Below are 20528 nucleotides of genomic sequence, written 5' to 3'. Positions count from 1 at the left end.
AATTTAATGGTTGTTTTTAATGTAGTATTAATTGGATTTATATTATTGTTGTTTTTGTATATGCTGTGAGCCTCCCTGAGTCCTCACAAAGGGGCAGCATACAAATCCAATAAAATAAAATAAATAAATAAATAAATAAATATAAAATTAAATGCTAATTAATTAATGCCATTAAAGCAACTAAATATTGGAAATGTTGCTTTGGGCTATTTTGACATAATGTCACCTGCTTGGAACATGGTGCACGCAGCCCAAGACACAAGCAACCCGTAATTGACTTCATATAATCATACCATGAATTGGATAGCTCATAAGGACAAATGGAATCTCCACAGAATGATGTAGCAAGAAATGAATTTGTTCATCGTTGCAATTAGTACACTCTCTCTTCCTCCATAATATATTGCATTCTAGTTTTGCAAATCTTCAAGACTAATATGAATAATTATATGGAGAAGTGTGATTGTAGCTCTCCATATAATTATTCAGTTCCATTACTACTTGATGTTTTGGATGGTGAATAGAAGGTATGACACTATGCTCTCTTGAAATAATTTTCCATATTTAAGAATGATTAGTAGCCTAATCTGGGGGGAATTAAAATATGTGCTGTACAGTTTTTCCCTCTACCTGCCACCCTATGAAGAATTTTGTGTAACTTAAAAATTCTCATTGTTGTATATCATTGGAACTCCTGATTCTGCTCCCTGCCTTCAGCCTGTAACCTGGAAGACTCTAGGCAAAATATGACACCATGTGCAGTAAATAATATATGAAAGAGTGTGCCTTTTAGAATATAAATTTCACAAACGTTTTTTGGGTATTATAAAAATATGCACATACTTACCTTCAGTTCCAGGAAGACCTAAATTAAAATTTGAATATAGTGTCTGAATGAGTCATCTTTGTTTTTGCCACTAATGATGGCTTGTCATTATAGATCTCAGATGCTCTGAAAGTAAGATTGCAAAGTACTTCAAAATTATATAGCTATAGTTTTGTTTTTTAAAATTCTGTTTATTGAGATACATAGCTTACTCTTTATGAAAGCGTGTACAATTTTCTATTTTTAAAAAACAGTATGTCCTGGTTAACATGTAATGCAAACTCTAAGAATGATTTGATCCAGGCACTCCTATAAGGAAAATCTGTCCCAAAGAGAATAATGGAATAATAAAAGTGGAGGGGATCTTGTAGATCTTCTAAGTCCAACCCACTCTTCAAGAACGAGACCTTATATCATTTCTGACCAATAGAATCTGCTAACTTCCCACTGTTTCATGACGACTGTTTATCTGCTGGTCCGTTGTCTCTTCTGATGTCCATTGTTAAAATGAAAGTCTGCAGAGGGTTTGTGAAAATGAAGCTCCCTAGATCAGGGATCTCCAACCTTGGCCACTTTAAGCCTGGTGGATTTCAACTCTCAAAATTCCTCCGCTGATCTAGATCAATCCTTGTGGGAATCCATTACAATTTATATCCAAGGGTAGGTGGGGAGAGTATAAAAAAGAAGAAAAAGAAGGAACCGATAGGATAGATAAATATGCTGGCTCAGTTTGCAATAACACCGACCTTCAATATGTTTGCCACTGCAGATTTTTCTTGATGAGGGATGAAAAAGAGACAGTTTCCTCTTTTTTTTTTTTTTTTTTAAAAAATGTTTTGGCTCTGGCTGGATGTCATAATTACTTAATATATCCTGGAACATGTGCTACCACAGCACAGATTTGAGCTAACAGACCAGGATAAAGGATATGTTAGAGACCCATGTTGTTCAAAGATGCCTCTTAGTTAAATGTTTAAAGATAAAGTAACAAGCCTGTGAAACATTAGCCTGGGGCAAAGATGCAGATTTGAATATTCTCTGAGAGATCAAAACCAGGGCAAGCAAAAATAAAAGCTGGCTCTCTCAAATACATCTATTGAACTTTAAATATTAGAATTAAACAAAGAGGTTTTTTTTTTTACTGGGATTTGACTGCGTGGCTGGGAGACCCCAACTTTCAGTGCTACATTTTAGTTAAAAGTCTGTTCTTCTTCACCCAGGACTGGTTATTCCACAGTTGGCTTTCTGTGAGCAGATTGAAGACTTAATGGTTTGGGGCATTTCCCCCCCCCCCAAATTTCTGAAAATTTTCCCCCTCAAATCACCATTACAAGTTGGAACAGTTTTTTTAAAATCAAATGCAGTTCAATCATATCCACATGGTAAACTAAACAAATCGGTGGAATGAAAATGCTGAATTATGGAAGAAACGTCTTTTTGAAAACCAAATGAACAATTGTATTTTTTGAGTGATTGCTCAGATGCTGCAAAAAGTAATTCTTTAATGCTGCATCACTTTGTTTTTAGGGAAGGAAGGAAAGGAGGAAGAAAGGAAGGGAGGGAGTGAAGGAGAAAAACAGACTGAAAATATAGTAAATGTAAAACTAAAAGTTTCCTAAATCCTGCCATTCCTGCTTTATCCGTGGATAGCAAGAGCCAAGAAAGAATTGTTGGCAGACTACTTCCTAACAATGCTTAACGGGTTCTCAAGTCAGATTGTTCTTCAGAGAAAGAGTTTCTGTTTTTAATTCATTTGAAACATCCTGATCTCTTTTTCCAATAGTTAATTTTCAACCAGATGCAAGAAAAGAGAGATATCCTGAATGAAACTCAAGAGGACTCATACGAACATCTTGCTGGCATCTGCTGCTGTGGGATTTTTCTCAATGTATGTTCTGGGATGGCTCTCATCCTGAAGGTACCAGGTTGGGGAAAGACTTCAGAAATTGGAAGCGTCAAGCTGAACGGTGGCCATCTTACCATCTGTTTGCTTGGTTTGAACAGATTTGGTTTTACAAATAAGACTGTCACACTTCTGTCTCAGGTGCCTTGATAAATAAATAAAAATAATAATGATTAAAAAAATTCCTGGCTGCCCTCAATTGCCTGGGGAACCAGTTCTGCTGAAACACAGGAGACGGAGCCATCTCCATCTCCCGCTTTTGTAACTAAGCAACAAGAATTACCACAGCAACCAGACATTTTCAGGTAGATAAAAGCTAGTAGATAAGAGCTGAATAGTGAGGTAACTCTGGACTGAAAGCTCTTTAAACATGCCAATCATCCAATTAAAAGACTTGGGGTTATTGAAAAGAAAGTTGGGGCTTTAACACTTTGTTTTTGTTGTTTACAACTGTCTGGCTCCCCCCTTTTCTCTTAAAAAGGATGAGCTACAAAAACAGGCTGTTCATATCCCTGAAATTGATTCTGACATCAGAAAGCTATGTGTTCTCCAATATCTTTGTATCCATATCAAAAATATAGTTGTAGCCTTTGGATTTTTTTTTAGAAGCACAACCAGCTCAGTTCTCTTGTTACCTGAAACCTTAGTTTTTTATTTCAATCGGAATTGAGGTGTTCAATGTTTTTTATGCATCGGCTTTATGATGTATGCCCCAGAGTCGCTGTATGGATTATGTACATGTACTAAATGCATTGAACAATAAAATAAAATTGCTCATTTCTTTCTTGACTCATGCCAAACGAAGCCTTATTCTGAAAGACGGAATGAGCTTTTGCTATTGAAGACCTATCAATGGTGCGTTTGTAATAACAAATAAATGAATTTGTCCTTAAGTTATGAAGAAGATATTATTGTTTTTGTTTGTTATATCATAGCATACATTTTTTAAAACCATACATTGACTAAGAAATAAAACTGAAATAAAAATATCAGGTAAAATTTGTATTATCTAAAAAAAATGACCCTATTTTTGAGGGCGAGGCACTATGTATTCTAACCTGGCCTTCTTGCACTTACACATGTGATTAAATTCAAAAAATGTAATAATCTTGATCAAATTGAATATTAAACTAAAATAGGTGTAATCTTCCAAGCGCATCATTAAATAGAATAGGTTGGTAGATAAGTCCTGTTTGAGCAATGATAGTTTCAGACTGTCCACAATTTATGCCCGGTAATAATTCTTATAATTCCCCTTTTTACTTTGAAAAGTGTAGTCCTTCCCATTATCTTCTGGATTTAGAAATAATATGATTTTTAAAGAACTATTGAAGTTCTGAAACTCACTGAAAGAAAATTAGTTATATGAAAGAATGCTAAAATTCCCGTAATGGAAAAGCATGATCATTGGGGACCTTGGCTAGTTGGTGAGAATTATAAGTTGCAGCTATGTAAGCAATTTATCTCCAATACCAATGGCACTAATATAGCTGCAGTAGGTGCTTTACTTAGTTAACTAAAGCTACAAGGGAATCTAGTACTGCTTTCCTGCCAAATCTTATGAGAATAACAGGACTTTGTCAATAATCAATGCTAGATGAAAGGCATTTTGTGTGTGTGTGTGTAAAATGACATTTTAAAAAATAAGACTTTAAGACAAAAATAATGGACATTTTTTGTCATTTAGAAAGAACTACTGATAGGCTGCATAAACTACACTCCAATTTCAATCCTATGTTTTGGATATCTTCCAAGCTGGCAGGGAAAAACCCCCCAGCATTTATAATCCCAAACTCTGGAAACTCTTGGTTGAAAAAGGCTATATACCCTTTCTTGTAACTGTATTATTTAAATCACTGTCATTCTAGTATCTGCATCTGGGAAATATTATACTTACGGTATATTGCATCTGAATAGAAACAGGTAACTCTAAGGGAGAAAGCTAACATGGAGAAAAAAACACACCTGCTGGGATAGTTCCTTTGAAAATCTGCTTTGCTCCATTAACAGAAGATCCCAGAAGCGCCAAAGCAATTGCATTATTAGTAAAACTTTTTATCTGGGCAGTATATTATATACCAAAAGTATACTGAGAAATTCCTCTCACCCTGCTCAGGAAGAACTCCACAATGACAATTGTAGTTTCATTATTACAATTTCGGCTAGAGTTTTTGAAACGGGCAATTTGAACCTATTTAAGTCTTCTGCAAGTAAAAAGCATGATTTTTACCATAGGTGTGATGATTTTGTAAATAATTACAGAGTTACAGCCTGGCCTTGTTTCTTTTCATATGCAATGTTTACCTGCTGTTCTCCAGCAAATGCTGCTGATAGTTGCATATGCCTAGCAGTTTACTGCATTTCAGTAAAATTCAACATTTTGTTTTTTTCTAAAAAATTATTTAATGGTGAATCAGGGTGACATGCAGATACACAGACACACAGACATACACGCCCTACCTCACCAACACAAATGATAACAATTATACAATGAAGAAAGAAAACCTCAAAATGTAATTAAAACAATTATTAAAATACGACAAAAGCAAGAAAAAAGTTGCAGATTAAAAAAAGATCCATATAATTACTTGTATGTAAATATAGAATAACATTTATCCTTGCATTAGATTCCACAATGAAAATTGGGCTTTGCACAATTTGTAGCAGAGCCTTTTGGTGTACATTTTGAAAACCGAGCAAATAATTGCAGTACAATGTTTTGTAGAATACAATAAAAGCATTTGTCTTTAAGTTATGAAGAAGATATTGTTTTTGTTTGTTATATTGTAGCATACATTTTTAAAAACCATACATTGACTAAGAAATAAAACTGAAAGAAAAATATCAGGTAAAATTTATATTATCTTAAAAAAATGACCCTATTTTTGAGGGTGAGGCACTATGTATTCTACCCTGGCCTTCTTGCACTTCCAAATGTGATTAAATTCAAAAACTGTAATGATCTTGATAAAATTGAATATTAAACTAAAATAGATGTAATCTTCCAAGCGCATCATTAAATAGAATAGGTTGGTAGATAAGTCCTGTTTGAGCACTGACAGTTTCAGACTGTCCACAATTTATGCCCAGTAATAATTCTTATAATTCCCTTTTTTACTTTGAAAAGTGTAGCTTTTTCCATTATCTTCTGGATTTAGAAATAATATGATTTTTAAAGAACTACTGAAGTTCTGAAACTCACTGAAAAAAAATTAGTTATATGAAAGAATGCTAAAATATCCCGTAATGAAAAACTATTATTCCTGATGATTTTCTGATAATACTTATTTCAATATTTAGTCAAACTAGAAAATTGTAAACATATAATTTATTAACAGGGCTACTAAATTTGGGCTGCAGAACCTTTTTCAACCACTAGATAGCAGCAATGATGTACATTCATTTTGAACCTTTGTTTCCGTTCAGTGATGATTCATTGTTTTGCAGACCATATTCGATAACTCTTGTATTATATAATAGGATTGTGCATATTTTTAGATGACTTAGAAAATAAGCTTCAGAATTTATGGAAGCATAAATACAGGACATTTTTAAAGCAGCTGTATCTTTTCTCAACCTTTCCTTAAAGTTAAACCAACTGTATTTTTAACATGGCTCCTTCTAGTGGCTATGGCTGTGGGATTTAAATTGCCTCTTTTGAATCAATTGGAAGTGTCCACCACTCAATATTATGTTATCTATATTATTCTAGGGCATTATCACTTCCTTTTACATTGGACATTATATAGAATAATATTTGTGTTCATATATGAAATTACTTTCTAGAAAAAACTTCTACTTTAAAATTATTTAATTGATCTTTCAGAAGTGTTTCTGCCCAAAAATGGTACTGAAGAAAACTAGCAATTATACAAATAAATAAATATGAGTGCTAACAAAAACAGCCAAATAAAGTTATGCTATCTTAAATGTTCCTGACAAGGTCAGATTTGATTATTTGAATACATGTCTTAGGTGTACCCAAATGGGAGTATTGAAAATCACTCTATTTGTTGAAAATTCTTTCAAATCTACTTCTGTTCCAGAATGCAATTTCAATATTGTAGTGGGTACTTTCAGGCAGGATCAAATCATTTCATTCTACAAGGGCTGCAATTGCTACCCATTTCTTCCTGGGCATAATTCAAAGTATTTGTTTAAGGTTTCTCAGGAACCCCCTCATCCAGCATAGTCAGTCTTGATGGAGAGATCCTTCTGGATGTGTTTATATGATTGAGGTAAAAGAAAAATGGCTGAAACTAAACTAGTCACCTCCTATTTGGGAACAATATTCTTCTATGTAGTATTTTAGCCATGGGCAAAGATATCCTTTTACAAGCAAACACATTCTTCCCTGGTAACATTAAATGTTAGTAGAAGTCATCTTATCCCTCTGCTAAATATACAATTCTTATTAAAGAATTTTGTAAGTGTGCTTGTTTTGACTTTTAAGTATTTCAAATTCGGTGGAGGTTTAACTGCTGTAAGTTACCCTAACTAATTTGTATGTACTGAAAACATAATATATATATATAAAAACATAAGTGGATCCTGCCATAGCGTGGGAATAACAATTGGAAGAAGAAAACATAAAATGTGTTTTTATAAATATATTGACAGTGGTAGAGTCCTCTTGAATATAAAGTATTTGTCTGCTGTTGGAAAGACAATGGAGAAAGAGCAAATTTGTCTCATGGGTAAGAAGTTCCAAATCTTATGAGTAGCTACTGAGTGGGCTCTGAATTTTCACCAAGTCTGCCTCCCACAGTGATAAGCTTGAGAGAAATGCTTCTTCCAAAGTCCCTATATGGGACAATTCATCCCCCCTAGATGCACTACCCATACAGTTGTGATTTGATAACTAGTCCCTAAAGAAGAAGGGGTCTTCAGAAGAAACTACATGGATCAAGAAAGGTGTGGAGAAGTTTGGGGAAGGCAATTAGAAAGATATTTCTCAAAATTATCCTTTTAAGAATCACACCATAGTGATGATCAAGGACCGCTGGGAAAAATGAAAAAGCAGGGACTAAACTGAATTTGAGGGCACAATGTGTCTTGAATGTATTGAATTGACTGTAGCTGTTCCTTAAATACGTTATGTAAATTAAAGAATACAATATTTGTATTGAGTAAAATAAGACAGAGAACTGTTAAATATTACATGGTCATTACAATGGATTCTGTTCAGACATTCAGTTGCAAATTTCTTCATCGGATGAAGTTTTCAACTATTTTTCCAAGTTAGCTTCAACTCAGGGATCATATAAAGATAGTCCTTGACTTACAACCCCATTTGAACTATACATTTCTGTCACTAAGTAAGACAGTTGTTGATCTAGTGTAGCTGCGTTATGAATCCCTGCAGTTGTTAACTCAGTAATAGGATTGTTAAGTGAACCTGGCTTCCCCACTTCTTTGGCTTGTCAGAAGTGATCATATTACAATTGGCAAGTGTCCACATTTTCATTGGGTGACCACGTGGAAGCCGCAAAGTCGCAAGTGTTCAAAATGGTCCTAACTTAAGACACCTTTCACAGTGAGGCTGTGATTTCAAATGGTCACTAAATGAATAGCTGTAAGTTGAGGAATACATTTGCATATGCTACCTTTGCCCATGAACATAATGAAGATGGTATTTCCTGCTTCTCTTCCTAATTGCACATTAAAGGGATTTTACTGGCTATATGGGCCATCCCGATTAACAATTTCCAGCTATAGCCAATGTGCACTCAAACATTGGCATGATGCATTGCTTCTTGTCCTGCCTTCTAGTGCTTTTACATGTGACATGGGCTTCTCTGTTGGATGCATTCTCAGAAGAATGTTTAGTTCACATGATGCAAAACTAAATAGGACTTAATGGAATGGGCTGCATTGATCAGTGCTAATCGCAACAGTTCTTACCAGAGTCAAGTTGTATGAATATATAACTGAGATAGGTAAGAGGATGACTTTCTTCGGAGATATGTTGGGGATATTTTGTTTGCTTTGCATTATTATTTTTTCTTCCTAAAAGGGTAAATACTGTTTAGTATTTAGTAGAAACATGTATTTATGCATTTATTTAAAATATTTATATGCTGCCTCAATAAGAGAACTACTCTGGGCAGCTCCCATTAAAAAAAATACAATGTAAAAACAAACCTCATTTAAAAATAAAAATGCAGCACAAGAAATATGTAAAAAATAGATGGAAACAATTAGTTCAGCTCAGAGAAAGGCTCTGCAAAGGAAACTCGCTCTTTAGAAATATATGGGAAAAAGGCAAAGAATGAGCCAGACAATTTCACCCCAAAGAGACTAATCCACCATTGACACTGCAATCAATCCATCAGCCAACCAATCTGTCAATCAATCTGTCAATCCATCCATCAATCAGTCAGACAGTCAGTCAATCAAGCAATAAAGCAATCTCCCCTTGCCTTACGCTCTGAATCTTCCCAATGTGTAGGAGTTGGAGGGGTTTCTCCCTTTTAGGTCTAATAGGTTGGGTCAAAATTGAAAAAGCAGTCCTGAAGAGATCAAAGTGCCAAACCATGGATTAAAGAAGTTGCCTAAATTAAATCAGAAATCTATTGTCAACTAAAGCATGGAGTTTTGTACTCTCAAATTTGGGTATCTCCTCACATCTACGACAGAAAGCCCTATAAATAGAAAAAGGTACATTTGGGTCTTACAGAACATTCAGAATCTTTGATTAGAGAATGGGAGACTTAGAACAGTTGTGTGCAAAAATATGCTGCATTCCCATATATTTGTTCGGAATTATTACAAGCCATTAAAAACTCACAACATAAACAATTGGGCACATACAAATAACTTTTTGGGATGATCAGGGAATCCCCACTGTGCTTTTTTATATGGTATTGTGCAAAAAAAATTATATGGCATTGTACAAAATGTTGATCACAAAATATACATTTTAATCCTGAGCCTGTAATATTATTACAGACTGCCAGACTTATTAAGAACCACTGGCCAATATGTAAAAGCTATATCTATACTATTCTTCTACGTATGGGCAGTTATTAGTCAAATATATCGTATATTTGAAATTGTGCTAAGTAATGAAACTCCTTCTTTGTTCTTTACTGTTGATTGGATGTCTTGATTTTTGGCTTCAAAAAACAAAAAAAGATTGGAATTGGTCGTGCGATTTTCCTAAATGACAACCTCCAACCAGTGAAGGTTTTTTCCCAAAATACAATAGTGGTTACCATCTTGAGCGATTGTAATTTGAGGGAGGATAAAGCTAATAACTTTGGCTGCATAACCACACCAGTAGCACTGTGCTTTGCGGTCCCAGTTGCTGAGCAACAGTGACAAGAATGCATGACTACATTTCTATCCTTTGTCCGGTACTCATGTCCTATTCATATCCTACTCCTGCATTTCATATTGATGTCTGGAAAACATTTCAAGTATTCTTGATAGGTCTATGTCAACATTAGCAGATTCCAAATGAGTTGTTGATAAGCAAAGAGAATCTTGATTCACAACTTCACTTGATGCGACTTTCTCTTAAAAAGTGGCATATTTACTTTTTAACATTTTTTTGTTTTGACTCATGCCCTGAAGTATTGTTTTTCATTTGAGTATATTCAATACTTCCCTATTATGATTTCTATCATATTATGCTGCAGGACATTTGAATCCCCAGATTCAACTCAAAAAGGGAATCTTAATGAAAGATAGTGTTGTTTACAGAATTTTTTTTTCTTATACCACAGTTTTCTTTAGAGAATTTCTTGCTTGCAAGTTAATTAAAAAAAAAAAAGATTTAATTCTCAGGCTTGCTTGGCGAGCTAGAGGGTTGGCTGTCAGAAGTGAAGCATTTCATATGGGAGGGAAATTATATATATATAAATACTGTATAATAAATCAATATACCAGGGTGATTCGACACAAAAATATGTAACCCTTCCCTGGTGCAGAGCTGAAGGGATTGGATACTGTAGCCTAGAGGTTAATTCTCTGCCTTGCAAAGCAAAGGTTGCAGGTTCAAGCCCCAGTGAGGGTATGGCTAGCTGATGAGGCCAAAATAAGGCCAAAATAGATCTATCCTAGTCTCCCTTAATTTTCAAATTCAGCAAAAAAAATGTGACATATCTATCTATCTATCTATCTATCTATCTATCTATCTATCTATCTATCCATCCATCCATCCATCCATCTATCTATCTATCTACATTTCTGTTGGACAAGGCCGAAATAGCACTATCCTAGTCTCCCTTAATTTTAAATATTTAGCAAAAATATGTGATTTATACACACACACACACATAAACACACACACCTTTTTTCTTGATATGAAAACATTGGTTGAACTTCAGCTAATGTGATTGCAGAAGGATAAATTAGAGATTGCATATGTTGAAAGTGGGGCAGTTGTCAATTAAAAGCAGAAAATGTTATTTTACTTGCCCTATTTTTCATTTCTTCTAATCAGTAATCCCAATAAAGAGCAGTTTGAACCTGTGTGAACTGATCTGAATATTAGATCAAGACCACAGGAAATCCGGTCAAAATCCTCATGTCCTAGGATTCTCAGTCTGCTGCAAAAATAAGATCTGCAAACCTAAAGATGCCATTTCACCAACTCTATACATTTTAGAAAATGAAATGATGGTTTTCAGCTGGCTTTGAATAGTCATCTGGGTATTTAAAAGTACAATTAATGTCTATAGTGGGAGAAAAAAATAGTTTCCATAGAGAACACTATAGAAAAATCCAGTAAAAAGCAAGCACATTTTGTAGCAATTTCTAAAGACTGAATTATTACATATCAGTGATGTGTACATTCTGAGGGTTATTTATTTATTTAATTGAGCCAAACTGTAGACCCCTTTAACACGATCCATTTTATTTGAAGCTTGTTACAGTTATCTATTTTACATTTTGGTGTTCTTCTCACCTCAAATCTTTCAAAACCCACAGTTCTTGATCCCGATCAACAGAATACAGTATGAAAATATATGACAATGAACATAAGATGTTAATGTATTAACATATTGTATTAACTACTTAGTACACCATTTTGCAATGAGAAAGATGTTTAAGAAGTCCTTTACCAATGCTTACGAAGATCCAATATTGAAACAAAATCATGTTAATCACAGACTCTGGGAAAGCTAGTACCGTTGATTATATATTTTACAATGCTACAATTTATATCTTAGTCGCACAAAATCTACAAGTTTTATACACAAAACAAAGTTTTGAAAGAAGAAAGTCACAGTACATCATTTCTTTCAGAAAGTATATACATCTTGAAAGACTTAAGAATGAAAACGAAAAGGTCCTATTGACGTAGCTAATTTCTCCAAATACGTAGCAATGAAAATACATAATAGTTATTACTATTAAACTGAAACAAGTCTGAGTGCTTTGCTTCATAACATTTTACATTCCACTTTGAGTGGTCTGTGATTAATTAAAAAGTCCCTGGTGAACTACAACTCCTGACATCACTGGAATTATTGAACCAATACATTACATTTATAAGATTTGTAACAATTAAACAAATTGAAATGATAATGTGTGATTTTAGCTTCTTCTGAATACCCCACATAGAAACACAAAGACTCTGGTTTATTCAAGGTTCGTTGCAAAGAGAGGAGTAAAGAATGGAAGGTATTTACAAAAGAACAACAAATAGTTTAGCTTAATAAATCAAGAAATGATCATCTGAATGTGACTTCATTCAATTCATATTAACAATGATCTAACATATGTTCTGGGAAACACCCCCCAAAGCTTTTTATTCCTGAAATATTCCTGTCCAGTTTTGTATTGACCAAATTTGATTACCTGAAGCTGAACCACAAACTATTTCAATTAACTTTAGATGCGCCTATTGTTGAGACTTTAATTATATAAAATATTTAGGTGCTGAATTAAATAGAAAATGTGTCTGTTACATCATTAAGCCTTAAAAATTCCAATATGTTTTCACCAGCGCATAGCTACTGAGTAGCAATGTAATTGCTAAGCTGAAACAGTTTAGATTCTGACATTTCATTGGAATCTGGATTGACAAAGCCATTCTGGAAGGCAGTCTAAACGATCTCCAGCTGGGGACACTTTGAAAAAAAAATCTACTCTTCCAGTTAACTGCTACAAAATCAAATACAAAATTAAACTGAGTCTTTCAAAAAGTTATTTAGAAGGTGCATTGATAATTAGGTCAATGAAAGTTATCAAAAGTTTCATGCCACAAAAGAGTGCAGAGACCGTATTTGCATTCTGTGTAGCTAAACTCATAGAAACATTTAGGACCATCCTGCAACTGTTATGAACTTGAAATGACAAACTAATTTTACATGGTTAATAAAATAATCATCTTAGTAAGAAGGTATCAGGGGGTAATACTTTGATGTAAAGAAATAATTTTGTGTCCTATCATGAAAACAGAATCGTTTTTCAAATGGCAAAAGCATCTAATCCAGCTTTCTAAAATCATCCATTGAACTCACTCTTTGATATGATAATGTATGATTCACTTCAGTGAATCCTGGTGAATGCTTGCTTAAATGTCTGGAAACATCATGTTTGGCACTACAAGCATTGTTCCACCCCCCCTTCTGTATTCTATAGAAATGTTATTATTTGGAATTAAGAAGTTTTGAAACTAAACAGGCTTATAATACCAATTATTTAAAAAATCTCTGTGTTCTGGACTATAGAAACATGAATAATGGTGAAATGTATTATAAGTGACTGAGTTTGTAGAAATGATTAAATTGTTTAATTAAGAAGGCAACTGCATTACTCTCATACTGGACTGGAAACCCTTTTTAGTGGTTTTGCTGAAAATGAACAAAAATGAAGTGCTGGTTTCAGAATGTATTGATTAAAAAAATAGTTTATGGGAAGACAGGAGATAAGATATGCAATACGGGAGGATGGGGATGATTATTATTATACTTGCAACAGCTGCAAAGAAAAATAAGAAATTGGTTCTTTAAGCCACCTTTCTTTTTCCATTGTTCACTTTTTTAATATTTTATAATCTGTTTCTTATTCTATTTATTTTACATTTCTGTAATTTTAAAAATCTGCATAAGATCTTCTTTTAATAAAACTTATTTGTAAAAAATATCCCTTTGTGTCAGCTGGATATTCATTTTAAATTGTCCAAACATTTGACTGGAGGTTGCCACCCAATGTACAAATAGCCATCGTAGACAAATTACTCTTCCTTAACGGTGAAAAGCATCTTTGGAGAAGTATCTATCCTTTGCCATTCCACAAAATTCAATTCATAGGGTTTCTTTGGAAATGTTAATGTTGCAGTTGCTTGATTTTTACTAAAAACATTTCATAGAGGTGATTTGGGGTCAACGTATATAACAATCAGACCAACAATTTCAAACCTCAGATTTGTTCTCTATTAACTGTAATTTCTCACTCTGCATGTATTTAAAATGATATATAGGTGATTTGGGTCCTGCGAGAGCCTATAGTTATATATTCAGTTTCATGCTTTTTATTATTTTCCTTGTCCCTTCCTTTCATGTTTCTTAAATAACAAGGTAGCAGAGAATCTGCATCCTGCAATGATGAAGAGGAGGTAGAAACAAAGCAAGCATTCTTCAGGCTTTCCTCCATCCCACACTCTTTAAACAAAGCATATTATTATTCAAACGTGTTTTTTCATCCCTGGATATTAATAAGAAAATGTTTCTCTGCAAAGAATTTATAATGTTCTTTCACTGAATGTCAGCAGCTTCTCTGGACAAAAGGATAACTGTCTTTGCTGCATTCCAACATTCATTGATGTGGGCAGATCAGTTATATAAACTAGGATTGCATTGCTTGGGGAAGAGATTTAGCATATTCCTCTAACTATCATCCTAACTTACATTGAATTCTGGGAATCCTTTCCAACCAACTTTAGATAATATTTCTAATAACTGAAAAAGCTATTCTTGCCTTATAACTTCAGAAATCCAAAATAATTTTCATGTAAATAGGATCTGAAGTTTTACTGAGGTATATGGTCATAATTTTAATTTATTTGTTCCATTTGAAGGGTATCATGGTATGTGGGAATGACCTTGGGTGTCAGGTGGAAAAATGATTAGATAAGAGATAGCTTAGCCCACAAAAGGAAGAGATGTATGCTAAACACTTCAGAAGAGACTCTCCTTAGCTTCTTGCACTGTAAAAATGAGGGGAAGATATATACTTTCTGACAGGCAAGATTTCTCTTAAAGTAACTTTACAATAAAGATGGAGTATTTACTCATGAGTGTTTTTCTTGTCTGAATTACTTCTCAGGATTGTCAGTGAGTTTGCTCCCTCGTGATTCTAACTGTCCAGAATTTTTCTTCTTTGAATACTAGATGCAATACAAAGGTAGCAAGATTTCAGTTTCCAGATGCTTTCAAAATTTACAGTAATTGTTTGTGTTAACTATTTATATACAATATCTAGATATTTAATAGGAGGGATGCAGTGTGTTTCAGGCTATTCTGACATAGTTAATGGACAAATCCTTTTCTGCCACTCACCAAAGTCAAGAAAGTCTAAGATGTTAATAATTCTGTTTTCCTAAAAGCATAAACATGCACATACTGTATAGTATTAACAAAAGTTTATAGCACTTACTGAATTAACTTCCAGCATTGAATTTCTCCTGGAATGGATTCCTAGGATACTTTTTCATTACCAGCATTATTATTTCAGAGAATAAATAACACTGTTGCACAATGGCATAGCCATTTGTTAATGATTTTGTCTCAAATACCAACAGTCCAGCATTTAAAAGCAGGTGTTCAGTTCCAGCTAGACGATATTTGGAACTGTTTATAGCTTTCTAGTTTCTGTCCTTGAGGTACTGAGTTTTAGATACATTTGAAATGTATCAATGAAGGCAATGGAAACTGACAACAGTGACCATGCAGTGTAATTGTGTATCATACAAAACTCTTTTTGTGTATATACAAATCCACTGTACAAGGTAAACAGCAGTTATTGCTCAATACAGAGCCATCTACAGTTTGAAGCAGATTTAATTCCCTACCATTAAGTGCTTGAAATGAAACTTTGTGAACGATGGTGTCTCAAAATCGTGACTGACTGATCGTCATAATGTTCTTTTCACCAATCATAAATAGGTAATTTTACAGGCATGCCAGATCAGTCAGTTTTGCCATGTCAAAACATTTCCATATATGCAACAGGGACCATTGATCAGCCTGCGCAACACTATAATAATACACAGAGCTTCAGAATTCCACTGAAAAACAATCTTAGGAGAGATTTTTAAAAAATACAGTTGATTGTTCTTGCAGCTACTTTCTTGCTCTCCTCTTTCAAGGCTGTCCAATATATAATGTGAGTCCCCTTTTTCAAGAGCTAGACTGTGAAGCAACATCCTATTAAAAAAGAGAGTTATAGCACTCAAACTCCTAGTTCTGCCTGCCAAGTACCACAATTTAAAGAATCACTTGTAGAAATAGTCACCTGTATCTTCAATAGTGTGCTAAGTTTCATACTTTCCGATCCCAGCTGAAGTATTTAGAACTGAGATGCACTAAAATATCTTAAGGCTTCCCTATTTCCCCCAAATAAGATTTGAAACAGGACTGCAAAGCAAGTACAATAAAGCCACTATTGAATTTAACTTATGGACAGTAGATATAAATCTACATTGTGGAAATCAATGGTTGAGCATATAAAGAGATACAGTGACAGAGAAAATATTTTTTTTGCCTAAAGATATAGAATGGAATAAAATACACCAATGTGGCTTTTCTTACAACAATATAAAAAACTGCTTTACTGTTTCTCAGACTGCTGAGCCATTAGCAAACCCAACATTGTCCACACTAACTGGCATTGCTAGTTTGGGCTATTGGTTAAGGAATGCCTTCCAGTTTGGTCAGGACATGCTGCTGGTTGGACTTTTTCCATTCAAATGACATGTTCTACACTTTGCTTGGCCTCTAGCACCATTATCTTACACTGCAAAACATCTATCCAACCAGAAAGCAATTTAAATAGCAATTAGAAGTAAGAGCCAAAAGTGAAATGATTTAGAAAAAATATTACAGTGCTATATAACATTACAAGACAAAACAACAGGCAAACAAATGTTTTTCTTGTATCTCAGCACCTTTGTTCTGCTTTCTCTTTATCCTTATTATGATACCCATTCTTATTGTTTACATAGGGGCATGGTATTTGCTACTGTCATCCCCACTCAAAAATAAGAAAAGTTATTATTTCTCATGTTCCACCTCAAAACTGATGTTCATCAAAAGTACAGTTAAATATACTTAATAAAGACATGGTCTAATTTTGCCACACTTTTCATTCTGTTTGAGGGGAAAGAGACTATTAGGTTTTGACTAGATTTCACATTTGCTCTGCATCACAATAGTCTTCTAAACTCTGCCTAGTGCCATAAAATTGCCCACGGGAACAAAAACCACACATGAAACTAATACACTTTAAACCAAAGTCACTGCATAGAAAGGTATCATAGAAGTATTGCATCGAATTACAAATACTCTAGAATTCTTCTCCAGCCTTTTAGAAACTCTACAAGCAGTGTGATAGGAGGAAAAAAAATCAACAGAAGACTAACACATTTCTCAATATATATAGGATGAGCTTTACAACAAGTGAACAAAGATCGTAAATTCTGAAAAATCCTGATAACCAAAACTGAGGCATCCAGTTAGAAGATTAAGGACAAGAGAATGTTCCTAGTCAACTCAAGGTTGTTATATTTTTTTGTAGGGATATTTTAAACATTGGACTAATAGCCCACATTGTATTAGAACTTGATAGATAACATCCTTTTTGGCTAAACCAATTCTTGCTCTTTGGAGATTATTCAGTTCTTGTGATTTTTCCTCCCACCCTCCTTTTAGATTTCTTGCTGCTAATCTGTTCTCCTTTCCTCTGAGCTCACCTTGCCCCGCCTCGGATAATGCTTGTCACCGCCAAAGAATCTGCCCAATGAATCAAGTAGACTTGGTTCCCTGTATCTTCGTGGAGATCCATGTCTAGCATGGTCTATGGTACTTGCAGTTGCAAGTTTGGAACCATGCCGGAAAGAGGAGCGTTTTTGTGAAGCCATCAAATCCGAGTTCTCAGAAGCTGCTGCTGCTGCACTGTCTTCCTGGATGGTCTGCAGCTCATCTGATTCAGAGGGCCGGTCTTTGAAGGTGTTGTCTTCTCTGCCTGGGGCATCTCGGGAAAAGAGGCGGACCAAATGGGGGCGACCAGTTGTGTCAGCTGGGTTGGCTTCCTTCCAGGCATTCTTTGGATCCGCTGTGCCCTTGGAGTCTGTCACCGCTCTGCTCTTAGTGGAGGTCCCATTGTTCTGGTTCACATCTGCCTCTCCTGCAAACAACAAGGGTGAGATATGAATACAGGCCTGTGAAAAACAGAATGTTAGAACAATGGTGCTTTCTTCCCCTTGCCTTGAGTTTGCTGCTTCGCACAAAAACCATAGATTATATGCAACTGCAACAGATCTGCCTTTTACTGAACCTAAGACACACACAAACACACATATACACACCAGAAATTGCTAATGATTCCTAATTTAAATCTTAAGATGAATCATATTTAAATGTATATATTTCTTTATTAAATTTCAAGACTTTACCCCCTTTTACAAAATCTTATGAAGCTTCCTGTCCATTACTCAAATCTTGATTTTCTTGATGCGACCAATATTATCATAGGCTGCAATGGGCAAACTAATATGTGGATTTTCTTTAAATAATGATAAGGCACGTATGGTTGTTTCTATTGCTTTTACCTATATTCCATTTTTTTTACTTATGTTCCATTTTTTTCCTGATAGTTTCATGTGCTTTTCAGTTTGTTATCAAGAAGCAATGGATCCTAACTGATGAACATTTGTGAGAACCCTCATCATTGCAGAAAACATTTCAAGTTATTAATACCTGGCCTATGGCAATAAGCATAAAACGTATCAGGAAAGACTTAATGAACTCAATCTGTATAGTCTAGAGGACAGAAGGAAAAGGGGGGACATGATCGAAACATTTAAATATGTTAAAGGGTTAAATAAGGTTCAGGAGGGAAGTGTTTTTAATAGGGAAGTGAACACAAGAACAAGGGGACACAATCTGAAGTTAGTTGGGGGAAAGATCAAAAGCAACATGAGAAAATATTATTTTACTGAAAGAATAGTATATGTTTGGAACAAACTTCCAGCAGACGTGGTTGGTAAATCCACAGTAACTGAATTTAAACATGCCTGGGATAAACATATATCCATTGTAAGATAAAATACAGGAAATAGTATAAGGGCAGACTAGATGGACCATGAGGTCTTTTTCTGCCGTCAGTCTTCTATGTTTCTATGTTTCTAAGTTATATTAACATTCCAAATGTACAATATAACATTTCCTTGTGATTTCACAATGTGTTCCTCATTTGGAACTGATAGACTGCTGCCCTATTTGCAGTAGTGACAACATCCAATCAAGATAGCAGTGGCCTTTTAAAAATTCTGATTGTCACTCATATTTTAAGGGGCAATGCTTCACTCAATAACAGCTGCCAATTTTAATTGCATGAAATATGGCATTAAAATTAGTTTTGCTTCATCACGACAGCCCCAATTAAGGCTTTGGAACCAAAGGCCATGTTCATTAATATTATTTCTGCCCCCTTCATAAACTTCAGCAACTTTTTTGCTGACTCTAAATGCATAAAATTGGAATGGATATGTTAATACCTAGTAATTGAGCATGTATTTTGTAACACAGAAACTTGGAGGGTGGAATAAAAATCAGATATTAAGATTCTATGAAAAAAGTATAATTTTACTTGTTAACACTAACCAAATCCTATACCATAATGTGCATTCATTACATAAGGGAAAGAAAAAGAACAATGAAGATATTGTGTCTAATTAAATGCATTAACAAAACACCAGAGCATCTGCATGCTAATATTTTTGCTACAGTTGTGCTTTTGTAAGTGAATGCATTTAATTCTGGACAACAATGGAGGATATTTGTGCCACAAAAGGAGCTTCTCTCAATCCCAGCAAGAATATCTTACGCCGTTCTTTAGTAAAGAAGATATACACTGACAGTTTTTATTCTCGGATTCCTTGTGATAGGGGTATAATTGGTATGATATAGCATAATGTGATGGCATGGCATAACGGTAGTTACATTTACTGAAAACTATAAGGTTCTCTTTTTCAGATGAAACTAAAATGGTGTTCAAAATGTAGGTTTTGTACAAACAAAAGGTTTTGCCTGATCAACAAGAGATGGGAAGCATAATTGAAAGGACTGTAGCTAGTCAACCAATATTTTCCTTGTTGTGAACTGCTATGCAGTGAAGCAACAAAAAACAGGCATTGCAGGACTACTTATGATCAGTGTTCCCTCTAATTTTTTTGGGGGGTGGGCGGAAAAGTATAGTGTCTGAGCGGCAGTCCCTTTGGGACTGGGCGGCACAGAAATATTAAACAAACAAACAAACAAACAAACAAACAAAAAACCCACCGTTTTGCCTCAGAGAATTTCAAAATAAAATATTGTACTGTGTGTCTATAACAGTGAGCTCATAATAGGGCAACTCTATCAATATCAAAATGCCACTTAAATAGTTGAGCTAGTTTCAAACTAGATTTTGATTTTCTTTCTCTCTTCCTTACTCCCATTCTTTTTCTTTCTCTTTTCCTTCCTCTCTTTTTTCTATCTGTTTCTCTCTCTTCCTCTCTTCCTCTCTCTCTCCTTCCCCCTCACTCTTTCCCTCTCGGCTTCTGGGCAGGTTTGAAAAACTCTG

The 20528-nt window shown here is 34.6% G+C and overlaps 1 protein-coding gene across 2 annotated transcripts in view; it reads right to left on the bottom strand.

The window, feature by feature from the left end:
- The window catches only part of MBP (myelin basic protein), a 186943-nt gene that overhangs the window by 20108 nt on the left and 146307 nt on the right, over window positions 1–20528 (bottom strand). For both annotated transcript variants that reach the window (XM_070747435.1, XM_070747434.1), the window contains exon 4: window positions 17656–18089. In XM_070747435.1, coding sequence (XP_070603536.1) covers window positions 17656–18089 — 434 coding nt within the window. The remainder of the gene's footprint in view (window positions 1–17655; window positions 18090–20528) is intronic.

The sequence above is a fragment of the Erythrolamprus reginae genome, chromosome 3 (assembly GCF_031021105.1).
Source record: "Erythrolamprus reginae isolate rEryReg1 chromosome 3, rEryReg1.hap1, whole genome shotgun sequence".
Classification (NCBI taxonomy): Eukaryota; Metazoa; Chordata; class Lepidosauria; order Squamata; family Dipsadidae; genus Erythrolamprus; species Erythrolamprus reginae.
This window is presented reverse-complemented; position numbering and strand designations above follow the sequence as displayed.